General features: G+C 51.8%; 1 protein-coding gene across 6 annotated transcripts in view; it reads right to left on the bottom strand.

The window, feature by feature from the left end:
- NOS1 (nitric oxide synthase 1) overlaps window positions 1-12,653 on the bottom strand; it is a 191,187-nt gene that overhangs the window by 87,710 nt on the left and 90,824 nt on the right. For 5 of the 6 annotated variants that reach the window (XM_055405788.2, XM_055405784.2, XM_055405789.2 and 2 more), the window contains one exon: window positions 3,440-4,597. In XM_055405788.2, coding sequence (XP_055261763.2) covers window positions 3,440-4,164 — 725 coding nt within the window. In that variant the 5' untranslated portion in view covers window positions 4,165-4,597. Of the gene's footprint in view, window positions 1-3,439; window positions 4,598-7,229; window positions 7,270-12,653 lie in introns of all 6 variants that reach the window. The other variant, XM_055405786.2, reaches the window with a different exon arrangement.

Here is a 12,653-nt window from a genome sequence, read left to right as displayed (position 1 = left end):
CACCTGTGTCGATCTGCATCGTGTTTGCAGCGATTCTATCTTTAGGTGCCAGCATGTGACATTCTGGTGCAGCCGCGCCTGTGCGCTGATACGTTAAATTATAGGCTCTTTTATTATAAATGACTTTTATGCTCTATAGCCTTTATTTTATCGTTAGGGCATTATACTGACTTAAAAAATGTAAAGTGTGGGTAGGCTACATGCTCCATGAAGGAGCTTCTGGTTAGTGAAGGGGGCATTTCAAAATATTTGTTAAAAAAACAGAGTGGAGCGGGGGAGCTGTGCATCCAGCCATGGAGCTGGGGCGGGGGGGAGGGGTGGAGGTGACACATGCTATTACACAATATCACTCATCCTTAGAACCATTCATCTCAGTGTGTTTCGTGGAGGCATATACTTGCCCTGGGTCACTTTCTCCCAAAACATATCTCCACCAAAGCAGTTTTTTCGGCTACTTGTGGTCAATCACACTGCAGGTCCCTGGAGGGAGGACCCTGATGGATGAGGGCAGCTGAGAGCTCAGCTGTCACCTCCTGAGGTGGGAAATGGGTCTGTGGGAGTAGCACCCCAGGGCAGACGGATCTATCTCGCCCTCATTCTTGGGGACACAAAGGCTGCTTCCCTGAGATGGTGTTTGGAGAGGCCCCTCAGGGCCTGGCTACCAAGTGGACTCCCATTAAAGTTCACGGGACTCAAGGACCTCATCCCAGCCTGGGGTCCTGTCCGCAGCCTTTATGTCCTGGACTGCAGGCTAGGAGTGGGTATTTGCTAGTATTTGCTCCTTGGATAGAGCGTGTAGCTCCCAACTATAGAAGGGACTTCTCTACATCATAACCGGAGAGTCAGACTCCCGGGCCGGGGAGGGTCTGAAACAGAGCCCTTGGGGGTTCTGAGGCTCACACCCCACGCCTAGCTGAGAATCAGAACCGAGTACACGGGACATCAGATCCAGGGGTTCCACTGGCAGGCAAGGTGAGGTGGTCCTATTCATCGTCTCACTACTGCTGCTGCAAGAGGCGGTGCTGAGGATGGGCGGGGCACGTATAGGATTGATGGGGGGGGGAGGCCACGCCCAGGAGCCTCTGAGGACGAGCACTTCTGATGCTGCCTAGAGAAGAAGGCCACTGATTGATTCTGGAGTCTCTAGCTGCCTTAGAATTCAAGCCCATGGGGTGAGACTTGGGAGTGCCTATTTGCTGCCCAGAAACTACCTCACGGCTACACCCGCCATCTCCACTGAGTATGTCATGGTGAGGACCCCTGAGAAGTGGGTTATAGCCTCGGGGGGACTCCTGTGCTGGTTGTGGGAGAATGAGGTGCCAGGTCACTGCCACTGGGAGAACCTGAGGACGTGATCCTGGCCTCCAGCTCTGGAAATGGACATTAGGCCACTGGGGACCCCCAATCGTCTGTCCCACCAAGAGGGTCCCACCATGCCCTGTGTATGGGGCCTAAGACTCGCTGTCTCTCATGGAGATGGGACCCAGGATGTGGCAGAGACTCCAGGGAGCTCGCAGGAGAGAGGAGGAGTGGGTGGGAGGCGGGAGCTGGGTGGGCAGGAGGTGCCCTCTGTTGCCCTCTGCCCAGGCCTTCCGACAGAACCTCCACTTTCCTCCTTGGGGGTCTTGCTGGCATTGGCTCAGTTTTTGGCCAGGCATGAGATGCTGGAAAAGCCCCAGGATGCAATGGTGGCCAGGGTGGACTTCCACAGACCGGGGGGTGCACAGCAGGCAGTCTGGGGGCTGTCCTGCCAGGACTGGGTCCCATGTAGGCACAAGGGCATCTCAGGACCTTGGCACCTGACGTTCCCTCTGCCTGGATGCCTCTCCCCCTTGCAGCTGTGAGCCTCCCCCTGCCCCTTCCTCCGGGTCCTCCCATGTTGCCTTCCTAGTGTGACCTGCCAGCTTCCCACCTGCAAGGTTACCCTCCCCAACACTTCCTAGCCCTTCCCTGCTCTATTTATCTCTTCAGCGTGTATGACTAATGGTTTACAGCATTAACATCTCGCTTCTTCTTTGGTTTCCCCACTGCACTGCAAGCTCCCCAAGTCAGGGGGTTTGTCTATTTCAGTCACTCCCCCAAAGTCAGAGGACTTGTCCATTCATTGCTCTAGCCCAGGGTCCAGAAGAGTACCTGCACAGAGTAGGTCCTCTGTGAACACTTCCTATATGAATACATGCAGGGGCCTGGGAGCTAGTCAATTCAGGCCCCCACACGATTTCCCAGTGACCTCTAAATGCCCTTGGGACTCTCAGCGGCCCTTGAGAAGAGGACTGGGAAAGCTTGGCCTGGATTTCTGGGGACCTCAGGCCTGAGCCTCCCTCTGTGGCTCACAGGATCTGCCTAGTAACACTGTGGATGTAGTGTCAGTGCTAGACCCTAGTGGGGAGCGGAAGAAGGCAGAGAGAAAACCTGCCTCTCTCCAAGTGTGTGTTTGCTCAGTTGCTCACTTGTGACCAACTCTTTGCGATCTTTTGGACTGCAGCCTGCCAGGCTCCTCTGTCCATGGGATTTTTCAGGCAGGGATGCTGGAGTGGGTTGGCATTTTCCTACTCCAGGGGATCTTCTCAACCCAAGATCGAACTCGTGTCTCCTGGGTCTCCTATTTCCCCACCAGCTGGCCCGTCTGCTCCTCACTGACTGTGCAGCCAGCCCTCCTTCCCCAGAGGGTCAGAAAATGCCAATCAGGCAAATACAGGGGGGCTGGTACCCGGTTCCTTTTTTAAAAATTTTTTGGCCACACCACTCGGCATATGGGATCTTAGGTCCCTGACCAGGCACTGCACCTGTGGCCCCTTCAGGGGAAGCATGGGGCCCTAACCACTGGACCCTCAGGGAAGTCTTTGGTACCCTGTTCTTCAACTGCTGGCCTTAGCTTCCATGTAATTGGAGCAAAGCCAGCGTTTTGGGAAATGGGGATTAAATCTCTACTTTGTCTCCAGTTTCTCTCTTTTGAAGTTTTCTTGCCCTGGATGGGCTGCCCCCAGGAGACAGCCAGTTTGGGCTGAGGGTCGCCCAGCATCCAGCTCTTCCTCTCTCTCCCCAGATTCTCAGCATCCATCCACACCCAGGTCGGCCATGCCCAGGCGCCTCTCCTCATGCAGTGACCTCAGGGAAGGCACCACCATCTGAGCCTCAGTCTCCTCACTCTTGAAACGTGGATTGCAAAAATACCCACCTTGTGGGGGCGCTGGAAGATGAGGCCTCAGCTACCACGATCATGAGCTCTGGGTCTCATGGCAAGAGATACGCACTAGACATTATGCCCATTCCATTCCGCAATGGCAATTTCCAGGGCAAGAGGCAAGGGGGGTTAAGTGGGTGTACGTCTGCTCGGATGCCTGAGACACTCAGCTTGGCTCCCGGGCTGTGAGACTGAGTTGTCACACATGCTCAGGTACAACACATGTATGCACACACAGGCACCCCTGGAGCTTACCTGTCCACCTGGATTTCCACGTCCTTGGTCTCTGTCTTGGCAGGTCCCCCTCCGTTGATCGCTTTGCCCCCACTGGTGAGAAGGTTCAGGACAGGCTCTATCTCTTTGAGCAGTTTATTGTTCTCCCCGCTGCCCTGCAGGGCGACCCCGGCACTCTTCTTGGCTGGGTCGTGGCCTGGGGGCCTGGCAGCCAGGCCGTTGGCGTGGGCCAGCGAGCCGGCTTCTTGCCCTGGGTCTGGCAGGTGCTGGGGTCCATTGCCGGGACCCGTGGCCCCGTCCACCGCCAGCATCTGCTCTCTGCCGGCTGATGCTTGCTGGGACAGGTCAACGGCTGCTGTGGGGGGACCCAGTGGCCGGGTCACCCGGATGGTCTTGGGGGTCCCGTCCCCTGTGAAGGTGGTCTCCAGGTGCGTGGTGAAGCCCTCGGGGCCCCTGAGGATGAGAACCACGTGGGTCTCGGAGGCGATCCCCCTGAGCACCTCCAGGGCACTGTCATAGCTCAGGTCCACCAAGGGCTGGCCGTTGACGGCGAGAATGATGTCCCCGGCCTGGATGAGGCCGCTCTGCTCCGCGGCACCCCCTCGGATCAGGTCAGAGATGATCACGGGCGGCTTGCTCACCCTCTCTTTCACCAGGAACCCCAGGCCCCCCACTTTGCGCTTGAAGAGGCGGACAGAAATGACGTTGGGTTGGATCTGCTGAACACTGAACATGTGGCTCTCCATGGTGTCTAGTGTCCAAGGGTCCACAGGCCTCAAAATGGGTCCAGCCGAGGTCAGGGCCCCAGCAGCGGCCGGCCTTCCGGGCGCGCCGGGAGGAGGAGCTGGGGGGCTGGCGCTGCGGGGCTGCCGCCCGGACGGGGACCTGCTCTCGGCGCTGATCTTCTGTGCCTCTGACGTCAACTCGCGTCACTCGCTCATTGCTGTCGGGCTGTCGGTGGCATGATTTCCTGCGTCTGCCTCCTTCCTCGGTCTCTAAGGAAGCGATGGTTGATCAGGCAGACGTCAGGGGAAGCGGTGGGATGAGTCCCTATGCCACAGGTCAGGCGGATCCGGGAGGACACGTGTCTGGTGGCTGTGCCTAGGGGTGAAGCATGCTAGTGCGGACTATCCACCGGGCATTGCCAGGCCGTCAGAGGCAGATCCGATCCGGGTCTTCCTGAGGTCAAGAGAAGGAACAGGGAGGGGAGGAAAGGATTAAAAGAAGAGAGAAAGAGATGGATGTGGGATGCCCAAGACCACCTTTAAAACTAACATGGGAAACAAAGCCCACTGAGAAGTCTAGCCATAAGATGCTCTGGAGTTCTGAAGACAACCTAGACACAAAATTCTTCTTCCTCCAGGGGGGCGCACTCACAGGTGGCTGCATATTGCCTGGTTTCATTTCCATGATCAAAGCCCTGTGAGACTGGGCGAGGGGAGCTCCTTGGGGAAATTACTGAGGAGTCGGCCCCAGAAATCAAATGGCAAGAACCCTAAGACCTCTCATTTTTTTTCCACAGGAAGAAGTCAGCACTCCAACTCTGTCATGCAGCCTTTGCCTCTCTGCTTTTTGCAACATTTTTCCATCCTCAGGTCAGGAGCTTGGCCGACAAGGATCGCGGGGTTGTGAGGCTCGCCATTCCCACCACTCCCAAAGCCCCCATCACAAACCCATCAACAGGAAATGATGTCACCTTCTACAGAACCACGGACGAGGAAGGTCAGCTGGACTTTAGGACCGTCATTTTTGTAATGATTCACTTATTTCAGGTTCAAAAGGACAGACTTGACCACACTCCATCCCATGATAAGCCAAAACTGGGATAATAAATACCAAAGACACAGGTCCACGTCAAACTCTGGAGGGCATCTGTGTATTGCAGACTGTCTGAAATCCTAACAGAGAAACATTAGGAGGTGTGGACTGTGTCCCCCTAGGGTTAGATGAACACAGAGCTGGTGCGCAGAGAATATTTGTGGAACAAGAAAAAGCCCAAAAGACGGCGGACACTCATTGAGTGCATATGTTCTTAACTGTGTATTTTTTTCCTCCTTTGATCTTCACAGTTAACCCTTCAACAGACGAGAAGACTGAAACTTGGGAAGGTTCAGTGACTTGTCCAAGGTCAGGTGGAGAAGGATGGTGGAGGGAGGATTTGAACTCAGATCTGCTCCATTCTTGAGTCTGAGCTTTTAAATGCTCTAGTTTTTAACAATTTATAATCTAGTGACTTTTGCGACCCCCACCAGCTTCGCCAGACTCGGAGATGCCGTTGGAGTACCGAAGGACAACAGGGAGGCCAATTGAAGATGCCGTAGCCCAGGTGAGGTGTGCGCAGCCATGGCATGGGCCCAATGAGCAGCCATGGAAGCACATCTGTGTGTCTGGGTTTGGGCAGGTGACCTGTGGGTTATGGGTGGACTGGGGCAGGTTGGGAGGTAGCAGAAAATCCCTTCATCTCATTTCCTACCCCCAGCTCCAGCCTCAGTTTCCTCTCTGCCCTGGCACCCTTGCCATCAGCATCCTCAAAACTCCTTCACCCAAGGAGGGAGCCCTTATCTGCCGCTACTGACAAAGCGACACTCCCTTGTTTCCCTTTTAGTGGCTTTCCGGGGTCACCCCAGGGCTGAGGCAGCTGATAAACTCCTGTCGCATCTGAAAGTAGGGGGTGGGTGAGGATAACTCTCCCTGCACCCCGAGAAAGAGGCGCTACCTCCCAGATCCCCCTCAAGGGAGGGCGGTGGTTAGCAAGTTCAGCCTCTCCCTTTTGCAGCTTGCGTTATGTAACTCTGCCAGCCCCTCTGTGTGGGTGAGGGAGTCATGAATACCCAGACCCAGCCTGGGCTGGGGTGTATGTGTGTGTGTGTGTGTGTGTGTATTCATGCATCGTGTGTGTGTGTCTGTGTGTATTCATGCATCGCCCTCCTGCTGTGTGTGTGTGTATTCATGCATCGTGTGTGTGTGTGTGTGTGTCTGTGTGTGTGTGTATTCATGCATCGTGTGTGTGTGTGTGTGTGTATTCATGCATCGCCCTCCTGCTGTGTCATTTCTCTGCTGTGTGTGTGAGCCTGCGTGACCTGTGTGTTGACAGTCTGTGTGTGTGTGTGTGTGTCTGGTGTGTGTCTGTGTGTCTGGTGTGTGTGTGTGTCTGTGTGTGTCTGGTGTGTGTGTGTGTGTGTCTGTGTGTCTGGTGTGTGTGTGTGTGTGTGTGTCTGTGTCTGTGTGTATGTGTGTGTTAATGCATCGCCCTCCTGCTGTGTCATTTCTCTGCTGTGTGTGTGAGCCTGTGTGGCCCGTGTGTTGACAGTCTATGTGTGTGTGTGTGTGTGTGTCTGTGTGTGTCTGTGTGTGTCTGGTGTGTGTGTGTGTGTCTGTGTATTCATGCATCGCCCTCCTGCTGTGTCATTTCTCTGCTGTGTGTGAGCCTGTGTGGCCCGTGTGTTGACAGGCTGAGCGTCTTTTGGCGTCTTGCTGCCGGCTTCTGGCTTGCAGAGAAAACCAGCCCGAACTGCTATGTCCTTCCTCACTGGGGAGGATTGGTCCACCTCCCTACCCGCCCCCACTCTGGGCTCTGGTTTCCTTAACTCTCCTGGAGCTCTCATCGTACCTATTTCTTCTGGGTACCAAACCCAGGATGCTCATTGTTTAGTTGAAGGCAGAGACAGTTGGGACCTCCAGATCTCTTGAGTGTTCTAGTTTGGCATTGGGCTCCATTCTTTAATTCAAGAAGGGACTTGAAGGTGAGCTCTTCGGGAGGTGGGGGCCCCCAGCTTGCTTCTACCCTATATTGGCTTCAGCCAGAACTTACCAAAGAGGCTCTCCTGGTGGCTCAGTGGTAAAGAATCCGCCTGCCAATGCAGATGACATGGGTTCAATCCCTGATCTGGGAAGGCCCCATGTGCCGTAGAACAACTGAGCCCATGCACCAGAACTACTGAGTCTGCCTCGAGCCTGGGAAGCGAAACGACTGAGTCCGCGTGCCACAGCCACTGAAGCCTGCTTGCACTAGAACTCCCGTGCTCTGCAGCAAGACAGCACCACAGTGAGAAGCCCGCGCACCGCAGCTAGAGCGTAGCCCCCACTCCTCGCAACTACAGAAATGCCCAGACAGCAGTGAAGACCCAACACAGCCAAAAATAAACAAAAAAAGTATTAAGAAAATTAACTAGTTGAGGCATTACATTAAAAAAAACACTGCATTCAAAAATAAATGCTGGAGAGGGTGTGGAGAAGAGGGAACGCTCTTGCACTGTTGGTGGGAATGTACATTGATACAGCCACTATGGAAAACAGTATCAGTCAATTCAGTTCAGTCGCTCAGTCGTGTCCGACTCTCCGCGACCCCATGAATCACAGCACGCCAGGCCTCCCTGTCCATCACCAACTCCCGGGGTTCACTCAAACTCATGTCCACAGAGTCGGTGATGCCATTCAGCCATCTCATTCTCTGTCGTCCCCTTGTCCTCCCGCCCCCAACCTTTCCCAGCATCAGAGTCTTTTCCAGTGAGTCAACTCGTCACATGAGGTGGCCAAAGTATTGCAGTTTCAGCTTTAGCATCAGTCCCTCCAATGAACACCCAGGATTGATCTCCTTTAGAATGGACTGGTTGGATCTCCTTGCAGTATAAGGGACTCTTAAGAGTCTTCTCCAACACCACAGTTCAAAAGCATCAATTCTTCGGTGATCAGCTTTCTTCACAGTCCAACTCTCACATCCATACATGACCACGGGAGAAACCATGGAGAGTCCTTAAAAAACTAGGAATAAAACCACCACATGATCCAGCAATCCCACTCCTAGGCACATACCCTGAGGGAACCAAAATTGAAAGAGACAAATGCATCCCGTTGTTCACTGCAGCTATTTACAATAGTTAGGACATGGCAGCAACCTAGATGTCCATTGACGATGAATGGATAAAGAAGTTGTGGTGCATATACCCAATGGCTTCCCAGGTGGCTCAGTGGTAAAGAATTCACCCACCAGTGCAGGAGACGCAGGAGACGTGGGTTCGATCCCTGGGTCGGGAAGATCCCCTGGAGGAGGAAATGGCAACCCACTCCAGTATTCTTGCCTGCAAAATTCCATGGACAGAGGAGCCTGGCAAGCTATAGTCCATGGGGTCGCAAACAAGTCGGACATGACTGAGAGACATGGAATATTACTCAGCCATAAAAATGAACTCATTTGAGTGAGTTCTAATGAGGTGGATGAACCTAGAACCTATTATACAGAGTGAAGTGAGTCAGAAAGAGCAAGATAAATACCATATTCTAACGTGTTCCTGCCTGGAGAATCCCAGGGACAGAGGAGCCTGGTGGGCTTCCGTCTATGGGGTCGCACAGAGTCGGACACGACTGAGGTGACTTAGCAGCAGCAGCAGCAACGCATATATATGGAATCTAGAAAAATGGTTCTGAAGAATTTATTTATAGGGCAACAATGGAGAAACAGACATAGAGAATAGACTTATGGACATGGAGAGAGGGGAGGAGAGGGTGCAATGTATGGAAAGAGTAACATGGAAACTCACATTACCATATGTAAAATAGATAGCCAATGGGAATTTGCTGTATGGCCCAGGAAACTCAAACAGGGGCTCTGTATCAACCTAGAGGGGTGGGATGGGGAGGGAGATGGGAGGGAGGTTCAAGAGGGAGGGGATGTATGTATACCAATGGCTGATTCATGTTGAGGTTTGACAGAAAACAATAAAATTCTGTAAAGCGATTATCCTGCAATAATAAGAAAAACACAACTTACCAAAGGACAGAGCTGGGACGTGGCTTAAGAAAAAAGAAAGAAGGCAAACCTGCAAATCTCCCTGGTCACTCCTAGCTTCTCCTCTCTCTTTCTCAGCTGCTTTCTAAATTGGTGGTGGGGAGGGTGGGGGGCTGCTGGCTGGATGGGAATTTTGGGAAATTGAAGTGCTGTTTTTTAGACTTTGGCCCTAGAAAGACTACTTGATCTTTAGAAGGAATGGAAAGAGGCAGGGCTTCAGAGAAGCAGTGATATTCAGCGTCTACTGAGAGACAGGGTGGGGGTAAACAAACTCTAGGTTTAAGTGGATTCTGAACCTTCATCAGGGTCAATCCTAATCTTAATGACAACCCCCCTTAATAATATCCCTCTTTTCCCTCCCCAAATACATCTTCACCCCCATCCTGACCAGGATCAGGTTTGACATCCGCAAAGAATATACTAAAATGCTAGATGGAGATGCATCTGTCCTGCTTTGTGCATGTCCAGTATCCACAGTGTCTCCTTAAACCTGGGCCTCCAGGATGGCTGGCCACCCTTCTGCCACAGGGAAGATTTTTAAGGCCCTTTCTGGCTCTATCTGTGTGTTTCTGGGTGAGTTCTTTATTTTCTCTGAACCTCATTTTCCCTATGTGTAAAATGGGCTCCTTAAGTAATTCTTCACTCCCTGGGTAACTGGGAGGATTGAATAAAATAGTTAAGTGCATGGGTTTCAGTAATGTCACAGAACAAACGCTCAGAAGAAATGGCTTCTTACCACTGTTGTGTAATATGTAATGGTTCCGGCTTCCTGGCCCTTGACTCAGGGCACTTGCTACTCTGTTGCAGCCTCTCCAAAGGCACATCATGTGCCAGGAGGGGGCCGATGCTTGAAAGCACAGAGAAATCTCACGCTGCTCAGGGTACGAGGCACTGAATACAGGGAGACGGGTGCTGGGTATCCTGCCAACCCAGCCTCCGACTCTTGGAGCTGTGATTTTAAACACGGCACATGCGCGTGCACACCACGGCACACGCCATGAAAACAATACTTGGACCCAGGCCTCATTGGAGTAGTTCTGTGGTTTCGGGAGTACCTTGCTGTGGAGGAAATTCACGGCTGACTTTCGAGGACGACTGCCAGGGAGAAGGAGGGAGCCAAAATAGGCCAGCGTCTGCTACTACCATCTCATTGTGTGACCTTGGGCATGCCACCCCCACCCCATCCTGGGCCCATGTCTGCATCCAGGATGGTGATGGGAGCAGTTCCCAGGGATGGAGAGTTTAGCCTGCCAGTGCAGGAGACATAAGAGACATAGGTTCACTTCCTGGGTCAGGAAGATCTCCTGGAGGAGGGCATGGCAACCCGCTCCAGTAATCTTGCCTGCAGAATCCCATGGACAGAGGAGCCCGGTGGGCTACAGTTCCGTAGGGACGCAGAGAGTCTGACACAACTGAAGCGACGGAGCGTGCACACAAGCACAGCGCTGAGTCCTCCACACGGGTGTCTTATTTCATCCTGACAATGACCGTGTAACGCGCATGTCGTTTTTATCCCCATTTTACAGAAAGACGGGCTTCCCAGCTGGCTGAGCAGGAAAAAAATCTGCCAGTGAAGCAGGAGGTACAGGTTCAATCCCTGGGTTGGGAAGATTCCCCTGGAGAAGGAAACGGCAACCCACTCCAGTATTCTTTCCTTGGACATCCCGTAGACAGAGGAGTCTTGTAGGCTACAGTCTTCGGGGTTGCAAGAGTCAGACATGACTGAGTGACTAAACAACAACAATTACAGAAAGACAAGGTGACTGGGGTTCGGAGAGGCAAACTGGAAGACTGCCCTGGCTTTAAGTGAGCAGGTGCTGGGTACACACCTAATCCTGAAGACGATCCCCTAAGACGATGCCTCCCCCCAAACACACTCTCATTGGCTGCCATACTTTTTATTCTCATCACATTCAATGGTCTCCATTTTACAGAGGTTGAGATTAAGCTACCCATTCATTTCATTTTCAGCACTGAAAGTCCATGGACAAGAGGATGATGAAGAGCCATTAAAATCCAAAAGATTGCCCAACTCCCACACTCAAAAATAAGGAAACAGAGGCCTGGAGAAGGGAGGAGGGTACTCATTCAACATGGATCAGCCACAGTTGGGGTGTCAAGAGCTGTCTGTCCAATAGGGCAGCCACCAGCCACACGTGGCCATTGAACCCATAAATTGTGACTGGTTTCTGGAGTTGTAAATGTGAAATCTACATGGGGTCTCGAAGACTAGGAGGAAAAAAAAGAATGTCAAATAGCTCAATAATTTCACAATATTGACCACATGTTGAAAGGATAACGCTTTGGGTATACTGGGTTAAGCATAGTTATTATGAAAAAATAATTTCAACTATTGCTTTTGATGCTTTTATCTGCAACTACTGTACAGTTAAAAAATCAGATATGTGCTCACATTTTATTGCTGTTTGGTAGTGGAGGTCTAGAGTCTGACCCTCGTGGTGCCTGGACCAGAGGGCCTCCCTGCACCCCACTGCCCCTTAGGTCCCCTCAAGCATCTACTGATAACCTAGGCAGGAAGGAGATAATTCTGCTTTCTAAAGAAGTCAAAAAATGACATAGAGGGTAAAAGCAAACATCTTGCCATTTTTTAAGGTTGACCACTGGATAGCAGGAGTAGGGGGAGAAAGAAAACCCACCTCAAACCATGTGAAGAGAGAGAGTAGGGTGTCACCTAGGCTGGTTGTCCAGAACCCAACAGCTTGCTGTCCGAATGTCATTTGAAATCAACCCACCTGTGCAACAAGTGTTTCATTTAAAAAGTGACACAGATCTCCTTTTACAAGTGGGATATAAGCTCCAAGATATACCACTAGGTGAAAAAAGAATGGTGCAAAAGCAGACATTCTGTACATGTAAGTGGAGAGAATGTTCAGGAAGGAATGGGTGTCACTGGCTACATCTTAGATGGAATTCTGGACATCACTAGTAAGAGGGAGACAGACTTTGCACTGACTACCTTGATAGATTTTATTTTTTCGGACTCCAAAATCACTGCTGATGGTCATGCAGCCATGAAATGATGCTTGTTCCTTGGAAGAAATGCTATGACAAACCTAGACAGTATATTAAAATCCAAAGACACTTTGCTGACAAAGGTCCGTCTAGTCAAAGCTATGGTTTTCCTAGCAGTCATGTACAGATATGAGAGGTGGACCATAAAGAAGAGTGAGGGCCAAAGAATTGATGCTTTCAAACTGTGGTGCCGGAGAAGACTCTTGAGAGTCCCTTGGACGGCAAGAAGATCAAACCAGTCCATCCTAAAGGAGATCAACTCTGAATATTCATTGGAAGGACTGATGCTAAAGCTGAAGCTCCAATACTTTGGCCACCTGATGCGAAGAGCTGACTCACTGGAAAAGACCCTGATGCTGGGAAAGATTGAGGGCAGGAGAAGGGGATGACAGAGGATGAGATGGTTGGATGGTATCA

This window comes from Moschus berezovskii, chromosome 19 (genome assembly GCF_049115385.1).
Source record: "Moschus berezovskii isolate FMDL1 chromosome 19, NW_MosBer_1.0, whole genome shotgun sequence".
Taxonomy (NCBI): domain Eukaryota; kingdom Metazoa; phylum Chordata; class Mammalia; order Artiodactyla; family Moschidae; genus Moschus; species Moschus berezovskii.
Note: the sequence above shows the minus strand (reverse complement) of the source record. Positions and strands in the feature narration are given on the sequence as shown.